The following is a 21,799-nucleotide window of genomic DNA, read 5'->3' as shown; positions in this document are numbered from 1 at the left end:
ACCTTCAGCTGAGCCCTTTAATAAACTTCAGTGACTCCAGCCTGCTATTTCTTTTTTGTGTAAACGAGATAACCCCAGAATTCATGCTGCGCTACAAATGTTCACTCGCTTACTTTACTGGTCTAATTACTACTGATAAATGTCGGATGTTTATATATTTAAGACTTGATTATCTTCTTGCAGCCATTGGTAGACAAGGTTGCTATGTACCTGCTGTTAAATACTATAGATTTATTACGAGGATTTGCAGTGCACCTCCTAGTGCTAATATTCCTACATTAATCGTGTACTGTAGAAAAAAAGGCAATTCTGAGGGAGCTTGTGTGCTCCTGAACTATGGAGAAATGTCTTCAAGTCATTAGAAAGAATGTCTGTAGCATTGGTGCTTAGTAGAGAAGGTGCATCCTTTCGAAGTGAACCTAAATTTCAGAACAGAGATGCAGGCTATTTTGTAAGAACAACGGGGCATATTATCAAGGGATTTATCTCAGTTTTTTTGGCTTTAAAAGCCAAGAAAGCGGAGATAAAATGATCTCCCTATTACCTAGCTGTCGCTAACACCAGTTAGCGACAGCTAGTAGGAGATAGCGACCATCTTGGGCCCCGCTTTGCATGTCAGAGATATTTATCACTAATGACATGCAAAGTGGGTGTGCCAAGATGTTAGCGACTGTAAACAGTCGCTAACATCGCTATCTCCTATTACCAACATTTGGAGATATTCGCGCTAAGCGCGAATATCTCCAAAAGCTAACACCTGCCCTGAGCAGTTCTTAGCCATGTTATCCAATGGGAGGTGAATAACATGGCTAAGAGCATTTGCTCGGTAATGCATGAATATCGCTGACTTTACAGCGATATTCATGCATTTCGGCCGATTTTTATCGCTTAGGAGATAAACCTTGATAATAGCAAGGCTCCTAAGCGATAAAAATCGCCGCAACACGGCGATAAAATTATTGCCGCTAAACCAACATAGCGATAATTATCGCTAGTTGTTGGTAATATGCCCCAACATTTGGTAGTGTCTTATTTTTAGGACTTGCCTAAAGCAGTGCATGTGCTGTTTTTTGCCAGACGTATTGTTTCCTAACATTGGACTTAGAGGACACCCGTTGATTACCATTGGTTGGCTTCATTGTCACTCTCATTTGCTTACTTTTTATTGGTCAGATGCCATAGGCATCCTTCTCTTCTTGTGTTTGTCCCTCCCTTGGAGCATGGATGCATTACTGGTGTGCTACTGCTCATTCAAACATCTTTTGTTCCTCTTCGCACCTGTCAGATAATTCACGCTGCCTCTGTGTCAGAGAACACGTGTGCTTGCTATTTCTTCACAAATTGTTTCTATTCACTGAAACAACATTTTTTTAAAAATTCCACAGGACCTAAATTGCAAAGTCAAAAATAAATTATTATAGTGCTGTGGAACAATTATATGTACTATTAGTAACTTACTTTGCCAGCAATAAACACCTACAGGTCATCAGCTCCTTGCGAAAACGTCTTAAATTAACTCATCTAGAAATTCTAATCTGGAACTTATAGTTGTCCATTTTGTTATACAGTTAGTTACGGAGTCATATATACATCTACATTAGCTGTGCAAAGGACACCTTGGTTTTTGTATGCAGGCAGCAAAAAAATGCTTTGACTTTTTGCTACCCAAGCCAAATGGTCTTTAACATACGTGTGCCACGGTATATTTTGCCAAGGTATTTTATAAATTCTGATGCCATAAAACAGATGAAGAATCCCTAACACATATTTATATAGCGGCCTACATAGTAATATAGGCCTTTGTATGCTTATTACTTGTGGGACCCTCCACCAGGATGACTAGTCTTTATTTATTTGAACCATCTGCTTCTCCAAAACATACATGGCTCTTCCTAGATGGCTATGATTACTTTTTATCCTTGTATACCTCATCCATTTCTACCATCAGCCAAGCTTGATAAGAATTAAATAGGGTATGGCTATCTCCTTATAAAGTGTCTGAACTTAGGGTGAGTGAGACAATGAATGTACACCCATTCAGTAATATGAGGGCCTGGATCACCTAATGAGTCAACAAACAGTTTGCTCACTTTTTTACCCAACGTTTATATAGTGTACACAAGGCCACTGAAATTGAACAACAATGAATGACCACGTTATGTGGCAGGGTGTACTAAGATATGTGGGAAGAAAAAGAAAAGTTTAGGAGCATTATGTAGCACGTTCTGTGACAGTGTTGTCTCACTTCTTCGTTATTGTAACACACAGCGAGTAAAGAGAGATCCAAACACCATACAAAATGGTAAGCTTTCTTGTGAAAGAAAAGCATATTCCTATAAAATTGGAATTCACCAATGGATATTGATTGGTATCTGGCCTAGTCGTATCCTATTTCACGACTAAAATACCTTTGAACTCGAAAAGTAAAGTAGTGTGCTTTACAAGAAGTCTGCACATATAGACTTGTTATCTATTGACGCCTCATCAGAATTGAAAGCTTTTTATGCACATTTATTGTAATAAAAAGTTGGCCTCTGTTTTCTGAATGACCCAATATCTTTTAGAAATGGTCTTCAATTTTCTCTGTAAGCTGCAGTGACACATGGGCCTTTGGAAGCATCTCTTTCAATTAAGAAAGAGTCTACAATAAAATGCTGTACATTACGTCGGAACTTAAAAAGAGACGCAAAATGTTTTGGAATTTTCTGCACCATGAGCCCATGACTTACAAAGGTTTTGCATTGGGTTTGCGTTACATTTTAAATGCAAATAAGACACAATATCTTTATGGGGATATACAAACCAATGCAAAGTGGTATTTACGTTTGTTTGTAAGGAAAAGTAATGTAACCCATTGCAAAGCGCTTCTTTGTGTTACTTAGCGTCATGGGGCGTTATATTGGTGGTACATTGGCATTCCCATGCAACCACCCATGCTTTTTGACACAAAACACTATCTACTAACATTAGTAGACAGGGTTTTGCACCAAAAAATAATGCTGCTGGAAAGCAGGTGTTAAAAGTACAAATGTTTTTAACTCCCCTTTTTATCCCCAGCTTTGCATTTGTGCTGGAATGTAAAGCACACATACAAAGGGAAAGTTTTAAAACCCTTTCAGTACACAACTTATGCTAGACTCATGCCCGGGCACTATAGCGCAAAGGTGTGTGTGTGTGATGATGGGAGCAAAATTCTGTGCCGGCATTAGGGGGAGGGGAAGAGAGTGCCATATTTCTGAGGATATAGCATGCTCCTGCTCTTTCCCTGTCACACAACACAGCACAGGAGCTTTGAGTGGTGTACTGCATTGCTTGCACCTTTGTAATTCTGGGCCTGAGTGCCCTCTCGAAATAACAGCTACTCTGAGGTAAGTGTCTCTTTTGGAAGATTAATTTGCCCGAATAACGAAAGAAAACTTTTAAAGAGAAAAGGATTAAATATTTCCACCCTGCTACGTAAAGATTTGTTTCGTGATGCAGACTTGAGCCTTTCCTTAGTGCTTCAGCTGGGAACACTAATAATGTGTAGGCACCAGTTTCACCTCATTGACACGTCATATGCACCAGTGTAACACCTGAAACCGCAATCACCCACTGTAAGGTGACCAGTTAACTTTTGCAGAATCTGATACTGTGATGCATTATAAATTCTGTGTTTCTTTGTTCACGTTTTAGTCATTTGAGTTAGAAACATTTTATTGTTAAAGTCTGTAAATTGTGCAGCAGATGGCGTATGAGACAAGTGCAGTAAAGAATAAATACATGGAAGACACAATGGCCACAAAGTAGTATGTTTTCATGACTATACATTTCTGCAACCACTAAGCCCCATCTTTTTACATCTTCTAGTGTACACATATCTGCCACTGCATACTTCCTCGCTAGCGTGTAAGTTACTTTGGTTATGCATACAATGTAATTGATCTTATTTTCCCCCTCTGCCAATTGTTGATTAGAAATCTGTTTCTTAATGACGTCTACATCTTCCAGATGTTAATACTATAGAACAGTGGTTCTTACCCTGTGCTCCAAGGACACCGTAGGATCCGCGAATCCCACTCAGAGGGTCAGCGAATGCTTAGAAAATTAAACAATATTAACAGATCCCTGTGCATTCAGAGGGTCAGCGAATGCTTAGAAAATTAAACAATATTAACAGATTAAATGAAGAAGCAAAATATACAACTACATTTTTTAAAACGTTCTGTAAATGTGAAGGAATTTGAAATAATTTACAGTTCAAATTATCGAAATGCTTAGGCCGGTGTCCCCGGTTTCCACTATGATTCATTTGGGATTCCTGGGTTCCAGTAAAGATTATGTTGGGGTCCACAGAAGTGAAAGCTTTAGGACCGTCCACTGCTACAGAACTTTAGAAGAGACCCTCCAACCCCATTTGTATCTTTGTCTCAGTCTCAATACACTCTGGGTCACAGAATCAACCACTTATATTTTAACACTAAGTTGAGGTGCTATCCATCCATATAGTCTCACCACGCAGTGTCTCATCTTCCGTTTCAACACAGGATCAGTTTCTGTCGGCTAGGCACTAAATCTCAAGGGCCTCATTTAGAAATTGGAAGAGTGGGTGGAACACCATAAACTAGCGGTTTAACACCACACCAAACCTGCAGTTCCTATGCTCTATTTAAAGTGGGGGAATACCATTTAGTTAATCTCCAGGGATTCCTCTTTGGCTTGCCAATGATAACTCCTGACAACAGGCACACTGGGTCACAGTGATAGTCGCCATGCCTCATTGCATTGGCGCAACCTTCACTCATTTACCCTGCTCGTGGATGTAGGTGATGCAGGGCGAATACTGGCAGCAAAGATGTTAAATAGTCCCTTATGCACAAGAACTAAAACTCCCTGTGCATTTTTAGGAAATTGGGTTGCTGATTGAGGGGGGTAAAACCCTAACAAGCAGCAAACACAATTTTTGTCAGGGTGAAAGACAAGCAATCCCCAAATTAACCAGTGCTCAACTCTCTGGTATCTTGGCACAAAAGAAGGCAGGCTGAACTCAGAGGCAAGGTGTAAAGTATTTTTGCAGCACTCAAAACAGTAAAGTGGAAACACAGCACATGAAAAATCCCTCACCAATTTAGAAAAATGGAGTAAAATGTAATAAAATATTTAACCCCAAAACCATAAAAATCCAATTAGTAAAGGTGGAAATGTGCAATTTTGAAATTTTGAAGGTTTTGTGGAAATCAAACAAAAAGAAGCAAAAAGCGCCATCTGCGGTTATTTAGTTGTGGTAAACCAGGTCCAAGTCACAAGTTCAAGCTGCCTGCAATGGAGCACTAGCCAAATGCAGGACTGAGTTCAGTCAGCTGAAACAGTACCTTGTGGCTTGGGCGTTGCAATGAAGAGTCCCTCCACCGAGCTGCGGATATTAGTGTCGATGAGTCATTGACAAGGAGCTGTGATGCGATATTAGGCATGTAGATGTATCGCGCAGCAACAGAGTCAATGAAGCCATCAATGGGAGAATGAGATGCGATGCTTGCATCAATAAGAGCGTGCGAGGACGTGCACTGTGCTGCATCGGTTTTTAGGACATGATGCATCACGCTGGGCTGATGCGGGCGTCGAACTGCATCGTTATTGAGGAAGACACGTTGGTGATGAGGACAAGATGTGTTGAGCTGAGCCGTGATGGTGGTAAGCTGTGTTGCACTGTGTTGAGATGAGAGGTTGTGCTGACGTCACAGACCCCTCTAATGCCCTATTGGCTTTGAACAGGCGGCCAGCCAACTGACCCTTGGATAATTCCTGGAGTTCAGGGCCCACACAGCCAGGCTGGCTCAAACAATACAGCTCACAGCAGCAGAAGAATCCTGGTGCAGCAACAGCAGTCCTTGGTCAGCAAAGCAGAGTTTGACCAGCAGGGCAAACAGAACAGCTTGACAGTCCTTCTTCCTGGCAGCATTTACAGGTTCAGAAGTAATCTGCAGAGTTGGGTCTGGAGGTCCAATATTTATAAATTTGATTAAATACCCCTTGGCAACCAGACAATAAAATTAAATAAATTATATTAAACAAACCTGAAGAAAAGTGAGTTGATACAAGCATGTAATTTTAAGTTAATGGGGTTTGAAAATGTCCTAACAATTGTAAATAATCATATTCATGTCAATAAAAACAACATATTCAAAAAGAAACAACAATGTACAAAGACAAGTGTACAAATAAAAAATGTGCAGATATGGTGCACAATAGAAAATTTGGACTCCCTAAATGATCTATTGGTTTACTTCATATTGTTATTTGCGCTTAGTAGCACGATACAGAAAGTCAAGTAATCTATAGATGTGGCAACAAATGAATCATGTTCAATATTTATACTTGTGCATTCTTTGAGGTGGGAAAAGCTTCTAGAATCCTCCCCCTACAGAGGTGTCAGGAATTTCCTGACTCCATGCCCTGGCTATAGCTTGTCCGGAGGCACAAACGACTAGTGTGAAACCCTTTGTGAGTGTGCTCAGGCAGCAACTTTGTGATGTGTAAGCATGATAGTTAACAGCTCCTCCCCCTCATCCTGACAGAGACGGCCCATCTTGACAACATCGATTCTCCCTCCGTCTTACTGTCTAGGAGTAATATACAAAAGACCAACTGTCAGCTACACCTACCAGTGTGACCCAGGATGCAGGCTGAAGGCAGAACAAGAATGTGACTTGTTTTAGGACTGTAACTTAAAATCCATCTTTACCATTAAATAGAGTTTTAAATTACAATTCTTTAGATACCAAACTCAACCTGCCTACCTGGTCCCAATTCGAAGTTCTAGCTTATTAAAGACAATAAGGTAACTCCAATGTTATCCTAAAGGAGAGGTAGGCCTTGCAGTAGTGAAAAACACATATAGGAGTTTTTTACTACCGGGACATGTAAACGTTAAAAGTACTTGTTCAACTTTTAACTACAATGCACCCTGACCTCTGGGCTGTGTATATCCTACCCTGGGGAGTTACATGTGCCACCATAAAGAAAGGTTTAGGCCTGGCAGAAGGTTTATTTTTGCCAGGCCGAAATGGCAGTGTAAAACTGCATGCACATGTTGCAATGGCTGGCCTGAAAAATGTTTTCAAGGGTTACTTAAGTGGAATCACACATTAAATGTTGCACACCCGCTAGTAGCATTTAATTTACAAGTCCTGGGTATATGTTACCACTTTACTAGGGACTTGTAAGTACATTACCTTCAGATGTAAGCCATTTTTGCCATATTTTAGAGAATGAGCACAAGCACTTTAGCACTGGTTAGCAGTGGAGAAGTATGCAGAGTCTTAAGGTCAGTAAAAATGAAGGTAGCAAAAATAGGATGATTGAAGACAAAACATTGAGAAGAGCCACACCATGGATCCCAGGTCCAAAAGTATTGTTTTAATTTGTTCAGCAAATACAAATTCCTGCTTTGTGAGTTTTTTTTTCTGTGAAACAAAATACATTGCTGAGATGATGTGTTAAGCATGGTGCCCACCTCGCAAAATTCAATGATGTAAAATGTGCTGCTGTGCAGAGACTTACTTTTCAGCACAGGGATTCCACCAGGATAGCAGGGTGCTCTCTGTCAGCGTTGCTGAGGTCTTGTTGTCTGCCCAACTGCTGTACTATTGAAGAATCCGCAAGGATCAAAATAAGGCCCCCAATTCATGAAATCGATAAAATGAATTCCCTCCACAGATTTTTTGAAAATTCTTATCTCCTCAACTGATGTTTTTTTTAATATATATATATTTATTTATGGTATTTGTACATATACAAAAAATACAAAAGGGGATCGTTATATGGGTTGCCAGGCTGTGAGGATACAGGTTAAGTGGTACATGGTAAACAAGTCGGTTGGCAGCCCCTTTGTTTGTTATACAGTGGTGGTAGGATAAGAATAGAAGAGGAGAAGCTAAAGTATGAATAAGTGTAGAAGAAGGATAGTACAGAAGCTAAACCGATAATATCTGGCAAACATTACGAAGGCTACGTATAGTTCAGTGGTTCACAGTTCATTCAGTCCTTACGGTTTTATGGTGGGTCATCTGTGGTCAGACTCTTGTCCAAGGTTTGCTATAGGTTTCTGGAGGAGGCTTTCCAGGGTGAGTAACTTCATGCCAGGGTGTCCGCACCTCTTAGGTAGGTGATCCAACTGAGCCACCCTCTGTATGACGTTTTAGAGGTATCCTTCCAGTTCATAAGTACTAGCTTGACTGCAGCTTTTAGTAGTAGGTCCGTTAGCTCTCTTTCACCCTCTGAGGGGAGTTCGGATCGGATGAATGCCGTAGTGTGCGAGGTGAAGTCTCTTATTATTTTACAGTTGAGTAATTTGTCTATGAAGTCAAATACCTCCCCCCAAAATCTTTTGAGTATCGGGCACAGAAAGATGAGGTGTTCTAGGTCTCCCTTGCCTGTGTTACAGTTCCAGCATGTAGGGCTGTCTCTGAGGCCCAGTTTGTGTAGTCGGTCTGGGGTCCAGAATGTTTTGTGTAGTAGCCAAAGTTTAGTCTGGGCCAGTATTGGGGTGATACATATTGGAAGATTGATGGGAGGGTGTTTGTTAACTTGGCCTTTGTTATGGTTGTTTTAATCTTTAGGAATCTGTAAAGATCAATGTCTTCCAGTTGGTGGGAAGCTTTCAGTTCTGCGAACGTCAATGGTGAGGAGCCAATTTCTAGTTGAGAGGGGTGCAAGATGCCCTTTTCTATCCAAGTGTTGAAGTTGAGACTTTTCCCCTTGTTCTTTATGGTGCTATTGGCCCATAGAGATTCCGATTTGGACTTCTTAATGCTGACCTCCATTTTTGTGTCTATTTTTAGGAGAGCTATCTTGGTGTTTTTCAGTATTGTGTTGTTTGCGAGTGGGTGTGCATTTGCCGTGAGTAGGGCTAGTGGGTCTAGGTTGTTCAGTATCGCCTTTTCCAGCTGTAGCCACACTGGTGAGTGTCTTGGTGTTCGCTCGATCAATTGTGTGCCTTGTTTGGCCAGAAAAGCCAGTTGAAAGACTTTAAAGTCAGCTAGGTTCACCCCTCCTTGATTTTTAGGTCTTCTAAGTTTCTTCAAGCTTATCCTTGCTTTTTTATCTCGCCAGAGGAATTTGGTGCACATTTGATCTAATTTCTGATGAAACTTGTCTGTTAGGAAGATTGGCAGCATGCCTGTAAGGTAGTTTACTAGGGGAGTGATCATCATTTTTATTGTTTCGATTCTTCCCCACCATGTCATAAATTTAGGTGACCAGGCTTCCAGCTGTTTCCTAATTTTGTCTAGTAGGAGTTTCTTGTTGTGTCTTAAAGTGGAGACCAGGCCTGAGCCAAAATAGATACCAAAGTATTTGATGTGTTTTGTCTGCCACTTGAGTCCCGAGCTTCCCAGCACTTCCTTAGAGCAGTGAATATTTAGCAATTTACACTCTGACTTATCATTATTCAGTTTGTACCCTGATAGTTTGGCATACTCACTAATTGTGGACATAAGTGCCTCTATTGAGGTCTTTGGTTGCTGTGTCATTATCAGTATGTCATTGGCATACGCCGCTACCTTTTCTGTCGTTTGGTTGATAACCGCCCCATTTATGTTCTCATTGAGTTTTATATCATGGATTAATAGCTCTAGAGCTAGGAGGAAGAGCGCAGGGGAGAGCGGGCATCCTTGTCTTGTTCCTTGTGGAGAGTGTACGGTTCTGAGAGCGAGCCGTTTATCGTGATATTCGCAATTGGATTTTGGTACAGGGACATTGTCATCTTGATGTACTCCTCACCTAGGTTAAATGTGTGCATACATTGCTCTAGGAAGGCCCATGATACTTTGTTGAAAGCTTTCTCTGCATCTAGCGCAATGGCTACCGCTTGGGATGGGCTCTCAGAGGTTTGTTCTAGAACGTGGCATAGAAGACGCGTGTTGTCACTGGCCATTCTGCTACGCATGAAGCCTACCTGGGTGTTGCTTATCAGTTTGGGCAATATCTTGTTCAGTCTTGCAGCTAGGATCTTTGCGTAGATTTTGCAATTCACATTGATAAGTGAAATTGGCCTGTAATTTTTTGGTAGCTGGGGGTCTTTACCTTCTTTATGTATTACTATTATTGTCGCTTCTGTCATGGATGTGGGTATCTTCCTTGTGGCAGCTGTTTGGTTAAAGACCCTTTTCATGGTTGGGGCCAGTTGGGGTAGGAAGGTTTTGTAGAAGTCTACTGTGTAGTCGTCTGGGCCTGGGGCTTTTTTCTTTTTTAGCGACTTGACTGCCATTTCTATTTCTGTGTCGCTGATCTCTATCCCTAGTTTAGAGCTGTCTGTGTGATCCAGTTTCGGTAAGCACAGTCTTTCTAGATATTTTTTGCATCTTTCCTTGTCTAACTTCGTGTCATTCTTATATAGGTCAGAGTAGAATCGTCTGAATGTTCTAAGAATCTCCCTGTTTTTAATGTGTGTTATGTTGTCCGCATCGGTGATCGACGAGATTGACATCTGGTTGCGCATATGCTTCAGATATGATGCTAGGAGTTTCCCTGCTCTGTTGGATTCGCATAGGTTTAGGGCTTTGCATTTGTTGAACCACAACCCTGCCCTCTCGCTGATGAATTTGTTGTACTCATACTTGCGATTTGTTAGGTTATGTAGGGCCGCGTTATCGCGTTTGTCGTTTAGGAGCTCGGCCTCTAGGTTTTTCATTTCTCCCTTCAGTACTGTTAGTCTTAGGTTGGATCTCTTATTTAGTCTAGCGGAGATGTCTATTAGTTTCCCCCTGATTTATAAAAAAATAACTGAAAATCGAGTTGCATGAGTTAGACATTGATAGAATACAGCAAAATAGATTATTTCATGAGATTAAATAGGGTTGTGTTTAACAGATTCTAATTTGTAAAACGTATACATAATAACTGCCGTTGATAATAACATGTATTTTCTTTCTTGCAGTCTGTTAACTGTACTGTGAATAAAGGTATGTATTAATTCATAACATTTCAATTGAAATATCAGTTTTCTGTTTTACAATTAAGGTTCATCAAAACATCATTGGGTGACAATACTTGAATTCCTAAATATAAAGTAAATAAAGTAGCAAAAGAGAAAGTCACAAATAAGCGGATCTGAAAATTTGAGTGAGCAATACAAGAATCTACTATCTATTAAATTGTTGACTCCCTATTGGGTGTATGTGGGAGGATATTTGATAACTGTGGTAAATAAATAAATAATACCCTATTTTTGAATGAATAAATGAATAACAGATAGCTCAATAAATAAGAGTCAAGATTCGAGGTAGTAGGAGTTTTTTGCAGGTTTAATACAGCAAATACAGGAATAGGATGGCAAGGCCCAGCAGCGCTGCTGGTGTCAGGATCGGGACAAGGGAATAACTTTTTAATAACAGTGCATGAGCATATATACATAACGCAAACACATAGCATTACATTGCAATAGGCGTAGCAGTGGGTGGAGCAAAAGGCGTGGCGTGTAGTAGTCGCGAAAGATAAGGGTGAAAAGAGGTGTAACAGGGCGTATACATAGACATGTGATGCAAACGTAACAGAATATGTCATGAATGGGGCGGAAACCGTGGAGGGGGCTATCTGAGGAGCCGGGACCTCTAACCTGATGGTGCGCGCAAACTAGCAATGACGTGTTACTAGGAGAAGCTGGGGGCTATGAACTCTGTGCTAGGATCAGAGACTGAAGTCTGGAGAGTCAGGGCGACATGTACCTAAGCAGTATCTAGTATCTGATGTTTAGAGAACATGTTGATATAAACTAGAAGTCAGGAGGGGAAAGGCTAACTTGATTCTAAGACTGGACCATGCATTATTCTACATGTAGTGCGTGATGAAGAATATTAAATGACCATTAAATGCAGTATTTCTCTAACGTGGAGACGTGAAGGCTAGACAATGACGGAAACTATCGATGCGATTCAGTAGCTTTAGGAATGCAGAGAAGGAGGACTGAACTGATAACTGGAATCATAACATATTCTTGGCAGACTCAGAGGCAGAGCCAGGGTGAGCCGGGCACTGCGAGGCAGGAAGTAAGTGAAGGGTCGAGGATACAGGTGGGGGCTGTATCGCTCCTCAGCGAGGCTTCAGGAGACAGGAGCTGAATCTGGTGTCCAGGCCCTTTTGAGGCCTAGAAACGGGGACTTTTCAATAGAATAACGTGCACACTGAGAAACGTGGCAACGTAGCTTTACATAGACCTGATATTCGTAGTATTCACGAGAACTGGAAACTGGCATACTAGAGGTGGACACAACTATAATTGCGTCTTGAATCGAACATAGGGAATACATATGCATATTTAATCATGCACACATAACATATGATGGATGACACGTAGGGACACAGAACATGGCAAAATTTACTTTTCCACATTCCCTCCTTGTCACTACGTTTCCATCAGGAAACATCAATATTCATGATACCATCTATCATTTCATACAGTATCATTTGCTCGTCTCGAATTATCCTGGAACGGGATTTAGAACGGGGCTTGGGACTAGGAATACAAGAGGTAGCACAAATGCCGCAAATCGCAGGGCCACATTGTATACAGAGGCAGCAGCTGAATATGATCGCTACTGCAATACCTAGAAAGGACAAGACTTTCCATCCCCAGGCGGAAATTATATTCCAGAACCAACCGGACCATGTCCAGGTGCCTGGATCTTGGTGTAACAGATGGGCAATTTTATGGAGTCTGGTTATAGCTGAATAAACAGACGGTGCGTTATTTGGAATGAAAATGCAGCAACTAGATCCGATGACTCTACAGGCCCCGCCCCTATCGGCCAGTATGACGTCAAGGACGAGACGATTCTGTAAAACGACAAATCTCATAGCAGATTGCTCTTCAGTTAAATTACCTAGAGCAGAGGCAGTCTCATTTACTACAACTTCGAGGGTTCTGGTTAACCTACGGATCAGTTTACTATTCTGGATAGGTCCTATAAAGAAGAAGAAACCTCTGTTGAAATCTGTATACTGTTCTAGAGCAGTTTCAGTATAATCGACAATTGGGGACTCCCTTCTATGTCTAATGTGTACTAGATGTGTGTTTCTGTGATAATCAGATGGGGCTAGGAAAACTGGTGGCAGTAGGAAGGCAATGTAACAGGTTCCCTCCCAATCGAGGGGCAGACAAACATATGCAGTTTGACCACAAATAAAATAAGAATGACGTGAAGCTTTGAAAATAGATTTCCCACTGTCACTATACTTGACAATAGTAGTACAATCACTATGTCCTACATGTACAGAACCATTATTTCGGACACATAATTCGCCTTTAACTGGTAATACTGAAATAGCAGGTAGGTCTGGAGTAGTATCAGACTGAACATTCAGGACCATGAAATTCGAAGAATAGTTACCTAAATTATACACTTCATTTTCTAGATCTAAACCCGTTCTGTGGGGGAGACCTTGCTTGTCTGGGAAACATGTACTGTTAAGAAAAGACATATCTGTTGAGGATGACGTTAACGTGGACCATGCTCCACACGAACCATTATATGAAAATGGATAAGGAAAAAGTGGCAGAACTCCCTTCGGTGTCTGGAAAGGGGGGAGTCGACCACACACCCAACAATTAGTGGCATTGCTGGTCTGGTGTGAGTAATGTAACATGCGGATGAAAGAATTATTTTTCATAGCGAGGCGGTAAGAGAGTTCATGAGGAGGCAGATCACTAAACGTGTGCTCTACTGTAGCATTAGCAGACTTATTTACATGAAGAACTGGGAAATACAAGAAAAATGCATAACTGGTGCAGGAAATCATAATGCTGAGAAACAATATGAAACATAGAAAAACGATACATCGAATTGAGTTTTGACTAACTCTCTCACTATGGGGGTCTATTTTATACATGTCAGAAACAGTCTAACCGTTTCACCTAGGGGAGGACTTAGACAATCAAACTGGCTGACTTATTTTACTAGACCGGAGTTTTAACTTATACTCCTGTTGCGGAGTTTTCTCTAACAGGGGAGGGTTTGTAGCAATGTCTTTTGCGGGACAGTCCTTGAGAACAATATTTTGGCAATCCTTCAAATCCTGGGAAATGTTCTTTAAAACGGGTTTCAGTCCATAAAACTTTTTTATATGAGAAAGGTGCACCCAGCCTTTGCGACCTTCCAACTTCACGGCTGTACGGGTGGTGAGGAGGACCTGTCGGGGCTCCTTCCAGCGTGGCTCCAGCGGACTTGAGCGGTCAAAATTGCGGACAAGGACCATGGATCCTGGAACAATTTCATGCGGTGCCACCTCGGTATTGTCTGGAAATGCGGCGGCAACCTGTGAACGACAAGAGTTGAGGGCAGACATCAAGGAAGCTAGGTAATCTGTCAGCATATTACTTGAAACATCGGTAATACTTCGGGGTCTAGGAGTACCCCACATGTTAGGGGGGCGGCCGAAAACGACCTCATACGGGGACAGACCTGATCTGGAATGTGCGACCATGCGCATATAAAATAAAGCGACTGGCAGAGCTACTAGCCAGTCCACACCTTTCTCTTTACACACTTTTGCAATTCGGATTTTCAGAGTCTGGTTATGTCTCTCTACGAGACCGGCTGCTTCAGGATGGCGTACACAATGAAACTTCCACTGGTACCCCAACAAAAGGGAAACATGCTTCATCAACTCAGATGAGAATGGCTGGCCGTTGTCAGAATATACGACTCTAGGGAGTCCATAACGGGGGAAGAACTCACGAACCAACTGCTTGGCAGTGGTCGCGGCTGTGTAATCTGGAACTGGATATGCTTCTGTCCACCTGGACAAAGCGCATACAACTACAAGGACATACTTGAAACCTCGACATCGCTCCATCTGAATATAATCCATCTGGAGGACTTCAAAAGGGTGGTCAGGAGGCTGGAATCCACCTTGTTCCACCGGGACACTTTTACCTGGATTAAACTGACAACATATCATACAGGTACGGACTTTCTGCTTGGCTGCAGCTCGTAAATGCTTGTTGAACCAGATGTTCTGGATACTGTCTAACATAGCTTTTTCTCCTAAATGTGCTGGACTATGTGCGGTATTAATAATGACTTGAACCATAGAGTCGGGGAGAAACCATGTGGCTCTACCCTTCGTTAACCATCCTTGATCTGTCTGGACCCCTCCTTGTTCGGACCATTTCTTGATTTCTTCGGGAGTAGCATGTAACTGGATATCTATGACATCTTGTGTAGGGTCCTTAACTGTCATGCATGTAATCGGATCTGGAGTGTGTGTCATGTTAACTGGAATGTCTAGAGTCTGTGCTGTAAGCTTGGCTGTGCGATCTGCTAGATCGTTACCTTGAGAAATGGTGTCAGTAACTTTCGTATGTGCTTTGCACTTCATGATAGCGATAGATGTCGGTAAATGTATGGCATCTAACAGAGCTTGAATAAGGAGACCATGCTGAATCTTGGTTCCATGAGAAGTCATGAAACCTCTCTCCTGCCAGAGCACTCCGAAGTCGTGTACAACTCCAAATGCGTAGCGTGAATCTGTGTAAACATTAACTTTCAAGTTCTTGGCGTGTATGCAGGCTTGTGTCAGAGCAACTAGCTCTGCTGCTTGAGCGGACAGGGTGTCAATACGGTGTGTTTCAATAACTTCGGTGTCAGTAGTCACTGCATACGCGGCAACTAGTTCTCCTGTACTTGTTCTCATACATGAACCATCCACATAAAGTGTCAGGTCGGGGTCTGGTAACGGAGTATCTGTCAGATCTTGTCTTGGCTTTGTCGTAATGTTAACTACTTCCACACAGTCATGTGTGGCAGAATTCGAAGTAACTGATGGTAACAGTGTAGCAGGGTTCAGGATGTTGCAGCGTCTGATTTCTATGTGTGGCTGGAACAGTGTCAATTCATAACCTGTTAAACGTGCAATTGTCAAGTGCTGAGTCTGTGTTCGGTTTAAAAGAACTTCCACGGAATGTGGAACTTGTACTGTCAAGGTATGTCCTAAGACTATGGAATCACTTTGTCTGATAGCTAGGGCTGTGGCTGCAACTGACTTGAGGCACGCAGGCAGAGCCTGGGCTACAGGATCTAATGTGCTCGAAAAATAAGCACAGGGCTTGTATTGTCCTGCTTGATCTTGTGTGAGAACAGATAATGCTGTACCTTCGCGTTCAGTGACGAAAAGTGTAAAAGGCTTACTGTAGTTCGGTGTCGCTAGAACTGGAGCTTGGCATAGGGCTTTCTTTAACTCATTGAAACTAAGTGTATGTTCAGATGTCCAAGGGAGGACAGTCGATACGGCTGCCTCCTGTGTCGTTAACTGTATCAGTGGCTTGGCTAGAAATGCATACTGAGGAATCCATTGTCTGCAGTAAGAAGTAAGGCCGATAAAAGCACGTACCTCCTTCTGGGTCTTGGGCTGAGGAAGACTCGCTATTAACTGGATACGGTCTGGTGTCAACTGCCTACCCCTCTTGGACAGTAAGTGTCCTAAGTATACCACTTGCTGGACACAGAATTGAAGCTTAGAAGGGGACACCTTGTGCCCCATCTCGGCTAGGAAATACAAGACTGTAAGGGATGCTCGCTCGCAAGCACGTTCAGAACGGGCTGTGATCAGGAGATCATCGACATACTGGAGCAGGGCAGTGTCAGTTGGCATGTGAATGTTGTCTAGTTGTCTTTTAAGTGCTTGACTGTAAATGCTAGGGCTTTCTGTGAAACCTTGAGGAGCGCGTGTGAACATATAGCTCCTTCCATTTAAACAAAATCCGAAAAGGAACTGGCTGTCTGGATGAATAGGGACACTGAAAAATGCGTTCTTGAGGTCTATGACAGTGAAGAACGTGGCTTCGGAATCAATGGCTGTCAATAGGGAAGAGATATCTGGGACAACTGGGTACTGAGGAATAATACATTTATTAAGTTCTCGTAGGTCAATCACTAATCGATATACTGGGGGTGCATTTGGATCAGTACGTTTCATGACTGGAATGATCGGAGAATTACATACGTTGGAGTCAGTTTCTACAACCACTCCTTGAGCCATGAGCTCGTCAATAATTTTGGATAAGGCTTCTACAGCCTCAGGTGGCAATCTGTACTGTCTGATTCGTGGTAACACTACACCTGGCTTGAGAGTCACACGATAGGGTGTGATTTGCATATAACCAACATCAGTTGGACCTTGCGCCCATAGATGCTGCGGAACATTAGACAATCTGGGATCAAAATCTCGTAATACATAGTGACCCTTAAAGTCACGTAGGAACAATCGTATTCCCTCTGGGGAACAGCATATAACTGCACCTAATTCTTTCAGTGTTTTAATGCCTAATAGGTTTTCTGGACATGACTTAGTAAGTAACAGATCAGTAGTACGGGACAATGGACCTACTTCTAGAGTAACTGGCTTTGAAATTTCATTTACGATAGGTTTTCCTGAAAATCCAAGGGAAACATTTCTTGAGCCTGAGAGCGGAGCCCCTGGAACTTCGGCGTGACTAATTGTGGTCCTACTTGCCCCTGTATCAATCAAAAACTTTCTGTCTTTCCCTAATACTTGACTGTGAACATAGGGACCTTCTTGATCTACAGGTATCTCGATGGGAGGCAAGCCTACCTCCCTCTCTAGGCTGTTTCATGAATACTGTTGGTACTCTGGATACTCAGACTGTGCATACTGGTACATCTGCTGTGTAACGTGCTGTGTTGCAGCAATAGGCTGCGGTGCGGTAACTGTCTGTGGTGCATTCTGTGGCTGAGGAGTCTGTGAAACTTGTTCTGGTCTAGGCGGACGTGGTCTTTCTTTAGTCTTACCAGTAGCTATGTTGTGTTTCAGAACTGCACACTCGTTTATAAAATGACCTGGCTGTTTACAATAATTGCAGTTCCCTTTAACGGGAGCTGCAGGATGACTGGCTTGATTTGGACCCCTCTTCTGACTGTCTTGAGGAACAGATTGTGCAACTAGTACTTTCATTTTCGTGTCTTTCATACGTTTTCTCTCGTGTTCTTGTTCTTCCCTGATCCTATTCTGGTGGTATTGGAGCATCTGCAACATCTGGGACGGGGTATTAGCTTGCCAGGTACTTTCGACTTTCAAAACTCGATTTTTAATTTGTGGGCTTGAATTCTCGACTAATTTAGTAACAAAAAGGTGAGGGTATGACTCACTACTTGTCTTGAGGCCACTGTTGATGCTAAAACATTTCTCAAATCTAGAATAAAAATCACTAATATCTTCGTCTTGTTTCTGTTTACAGGCTGAGATTGCATCCCAGTCTTCTTTTCTAGTTGTCAATAATCTGGGTAAAACTTGTATTAATAATTCTGGTAATTCTTTACATTTCGCTCCAAGACCGGTACCTGGTACTCGTGCCTTGTCTTCAGCTTCTAGAACTGCCCAATCGATCTTTTTCTCTCCCACCTCCCATTCTTTTTCCTTGAGCTTTTCATACACCCCTGCGGGCAGCAGAACTTTTAACATTTTAATTATATCTGGATACGTGTATTCTCCCATACGGAGCATGTCTTTTAATTCTCTATGGAACCCTGCTGGATCTTTATCATGACAGGGAATTAATTTCTTCATCTCTAGGAGTTCCATCTTTGTAATCGGAGTGTAAACAAACACTCGTTCTAGTTCGCCACCCGTTCCTCTAACTGGGTGGACTTCTCGTAACGGATTCTGTCTCTCCATGTAAAATGGTTTACCTTCTGGGGGTGAGACATGAACAAAATGCGGGTTCAGAAACGTTCTATATTTGTGACGCTGTTCTAGAATGACACTAATTAAGTCGGTACCTAAACCTTTCCATCTATACTGGAGTAACTCGTTCAGGACATCATGTAACGGGCCTGGATCAGAGTGCTGACCCTCATACAATGTAATGAGGTGCTGAATCATATACATACCCACCAGTCGCTGCTCGGCTGGGGGCATTTTTAGAAACATTTGTGCCACTATTTCGTCTGGAAAAGTGGTAGAATCAGTAATCCATCGGACTGCTGATCGGGCTAGTTCTTGTTCATGCATGGTACTTAACTCACTGTAACCGATTCGTGATTTCAGAATGTGATCGGTAGCTTGAAACACTTGTTCTAGAGAACCTTGTTCTGGTGCTGGATAATGAAAAATAGACTTGTGTTCTCGGCGTAAATGGCGATCTGGAAATCTAGATTTTCCTACATACGCTATTCTGTCAGGATTCTCGTCGTCTAACTCTTCAGGATCAGAGTTACTTTCTTTCTCGCTTACTTGTGCTGCTTTACGCTGTTCGTGTAATTTTATTATTTCTTTACGGATTTTCTTGTACATACTCTCCATAGCACCGACGGTCTTGTGCTTACCCTCGGCTATATTATCACTCCACCTTGTCAGGGTTTTCATTTCAGCCGGATCTTTAGACGGGTAATCTTGTTCTCTTATTAGACAATTGATCAGAAACTTTAATATCATGAGCTGGGTCTCAGCTTTCCTTTGAGACATGGCCTCGCCAATGCTTTCTGGATCATCCCCTGTACGGATGAAGCGATATATTCTGTCTAGATCTTCTTTCATATTCGGTAAGGTGACTAGATACTCGGCCACCTTTCTTACACGGAATGAATATAAAACCATATTATCCTCGCCTGGGACTGGATCATAGCCGCATTCGGCAAGGGATTTTCTTATTTCTGCTACAGTCTGATGTCTGGGCGTACGCTGTGATGCTTGTATATGTAATTCGGCTGTCGTTAAACGCTTGTGTGGCGGCGGGGTTTGAGGAGTACCTCCCCCTGCGGCCCCTAAACTAGAGTCGTCTACTGAGGCTCTTCGTCCTGGCAGAGTGGGAAATGGAAATGTAGGCTGGACTTGTATGGCGGGCTGGACCGGGGGTACCGTAACAGGTACTCCGGTGTCTGGAGGAGCGGGAAGTGCCTGATTTACAGGGACTGGCGGAGCGCGAACAGGATTTGCATATTCTGGGACTGTGTCGTCCAAATAGGACGAAATAAAAATATCAGCTGCGGTCTGTTTGTGACGTAGCTTGGTCGGAACTAATGGTGGCGGGAAATTACTGGATGCCTCTGGGGTCGCTTTTGGCAAGCCCTCGGCAAGGAGAGGATACATACCCCTAATAAGGGCATGCCTCTGTCTGTCTGACTGTTCGGCTTTGACTTGTTCACCTATCTCGATTAGTTCTTTTTCTTGTGCTCGTTCTAAGGATTCTCTACTTAATTCTGACTTTCTGATTTCTTTTTCAGTTCTTTTATGAGCTTCTTTGCGCCATAACTCGATGGCATCTTTCTGTGACTGTCTGGCTTTCTTTTTCCATAATGCCTCTTCTACTCGCATGATGCACTCGGCATCCCATGTACCCGATACGGGCCATCTATACTTTTCTTCTAACTGTTTGGTATAATCTACCCATAAATCTAGATATAATATGGCACTTATGCCATGCTTCTGATACATAAAATGACCTGGACTGTCCCTAGGCGGAACCGGAACTGCTGCTTCCAGCAGACCCTTTCTGGTTTTTAACTGACGTAATTTCGAAAACAAGGGCATGACTGGACTGTAATCTAGACACAATACAATACACAATGAACACGATACTTATTCCCCATTCATACCACGACATTAAAATACATGAAGAACATTTAAAAATAACAGTTCGAACAGAATACTACCTGGAATACGGAACACAGAATACATGAATTTTCTCGAGAACAGAACTGACTAGAACAGGAACTAGATGCACTGCTGAAACAGTACGAAACTTACCGGTCTCATAAAGAGACACGTCAGGACCCGCATCCACCGAAGTGGACACTTCGTTTGTGGGTCTGTGTACCACCAACCCACGGACCAGAGTCAATTAAATTGACCCTGTCTAGATACTACCCCAGTAACGGTACTCACCGGGCAGCAAGAACGGAAGGCCTCAGACTGGACTGGACTGCCTCGACGTCGGACGGACGAACTTCGGACTTCTGTTACGGGTGGGCCTCCGGATACCTCGGACCTTGGACTCTCGGCTTGGGCTCTGGTCGGGACTCGCCGCGTTCCTCCACCGTCTCGTTTGGATGCTGGACCGCCTCCTCCGTCTCCTCCGTGGGCCTGAGGGATACTTGAAGCAGAAATATCTGCCGGTGCGCAGAAGAGTTCCGTCACGACTGCAGAGGGTCAGGGGGTCGGCGTGGCTTCACCGACGCGTGGGGAAAGGGCAAGTCCCTATTCGGGCGCCATTATGTGGTAAATAAATAAATAATACCCTATTTTTGAATGAATAAATGAATAACAGATAGCTCAATAAATAAGAGTCAAGATTCGAGGTAGTAGGAGTTTTTTGCAGGTTTAATACAGCAAATACAGGAATAGGATGGCAAGGCCCAGCAGCGCTGCTGGTGTCAGGATCGGGACAAGGGAATAACTTTTTAATAACAGTGCATGAGCATATATACATAACGCAAACACATAGCATTACATTGCAATAGGCGTAGCAGTGGGTGGAGCAAAAGGCGTGGCGTGTAGTAGTCGCGAAAGATAAGGGTGAAAAGAGGTGTAACAGGGCGTATACATAGACATGTGATGCAAACGTAACAGAATATGTCATGAATGGGGCGGAAACCGTGGAGGGGGCTATCTGAGGAGCCGGGACCTCTAACCTGATGGTGCGCGCAAACTAGCAATGACGTGTTACTAGGAGAAGCTGGGGGCTATGAACTCTGTGCTAGGAGCAGAGACTGAAGTCTGGAGAGTCAGGGCGACATGTACCTAAGCAGTATCTAGTATCTGATGTTTAGAGAACATGTTGATATAAACTAGAAGTCAGGAGGGGAAAGGC

The 21,799-nt window shown here is 42.7% G+C and overlaps 1 protein-coding gene across 3 annotated transcripts in view; it reads left to right on the top strand.

The window, feature by feature from the left end:
• Positions 1-21,799, top strand: part of IL17RB (interleukin 17 receptor B) — a 321,832-nt gene that overhangs the window by 162,521 nt on the left and 137,512 nt on the right. For 2 of the 3 annotated variants that reach the window (XM_078661590.1, XM_078661589.1), the window contains one exon: positions 10,916-10,940. The exons of the other annotated variant lie outside the window; for it this stretch is intronic. Coding sequence is in view for 1 of the 2 variants with exons in the window: in XM_078661589.1 (XP_078517715.1) it covers positions 10,916-10,940 (25 nt within the window). In the remaining variant the exon portion in view is untranslated. The remainder of the gene's footprint in view (positions 1-10,915; positions 10,941-21,799) is intronic. 3 annotated transcript variants of the gene reach the window in all.

This window comes from Lissotriton helveticus, chromosome 9 (assembly GCF_964261635.1).
Source record: "Lissotriton helveticus chromosome 9, aLisHel1.1, whole genome shotgun sequence".
Taxonomy (NCBI): Eukaryota; Metazoa; Chordata; class Amphibia; order Caudata; family Salamandridae; genus Lissotriton; species Lissotriton helveticus.
This window is presented reverse-complemented; position numbering and strand designations above follow the sequence as displayed.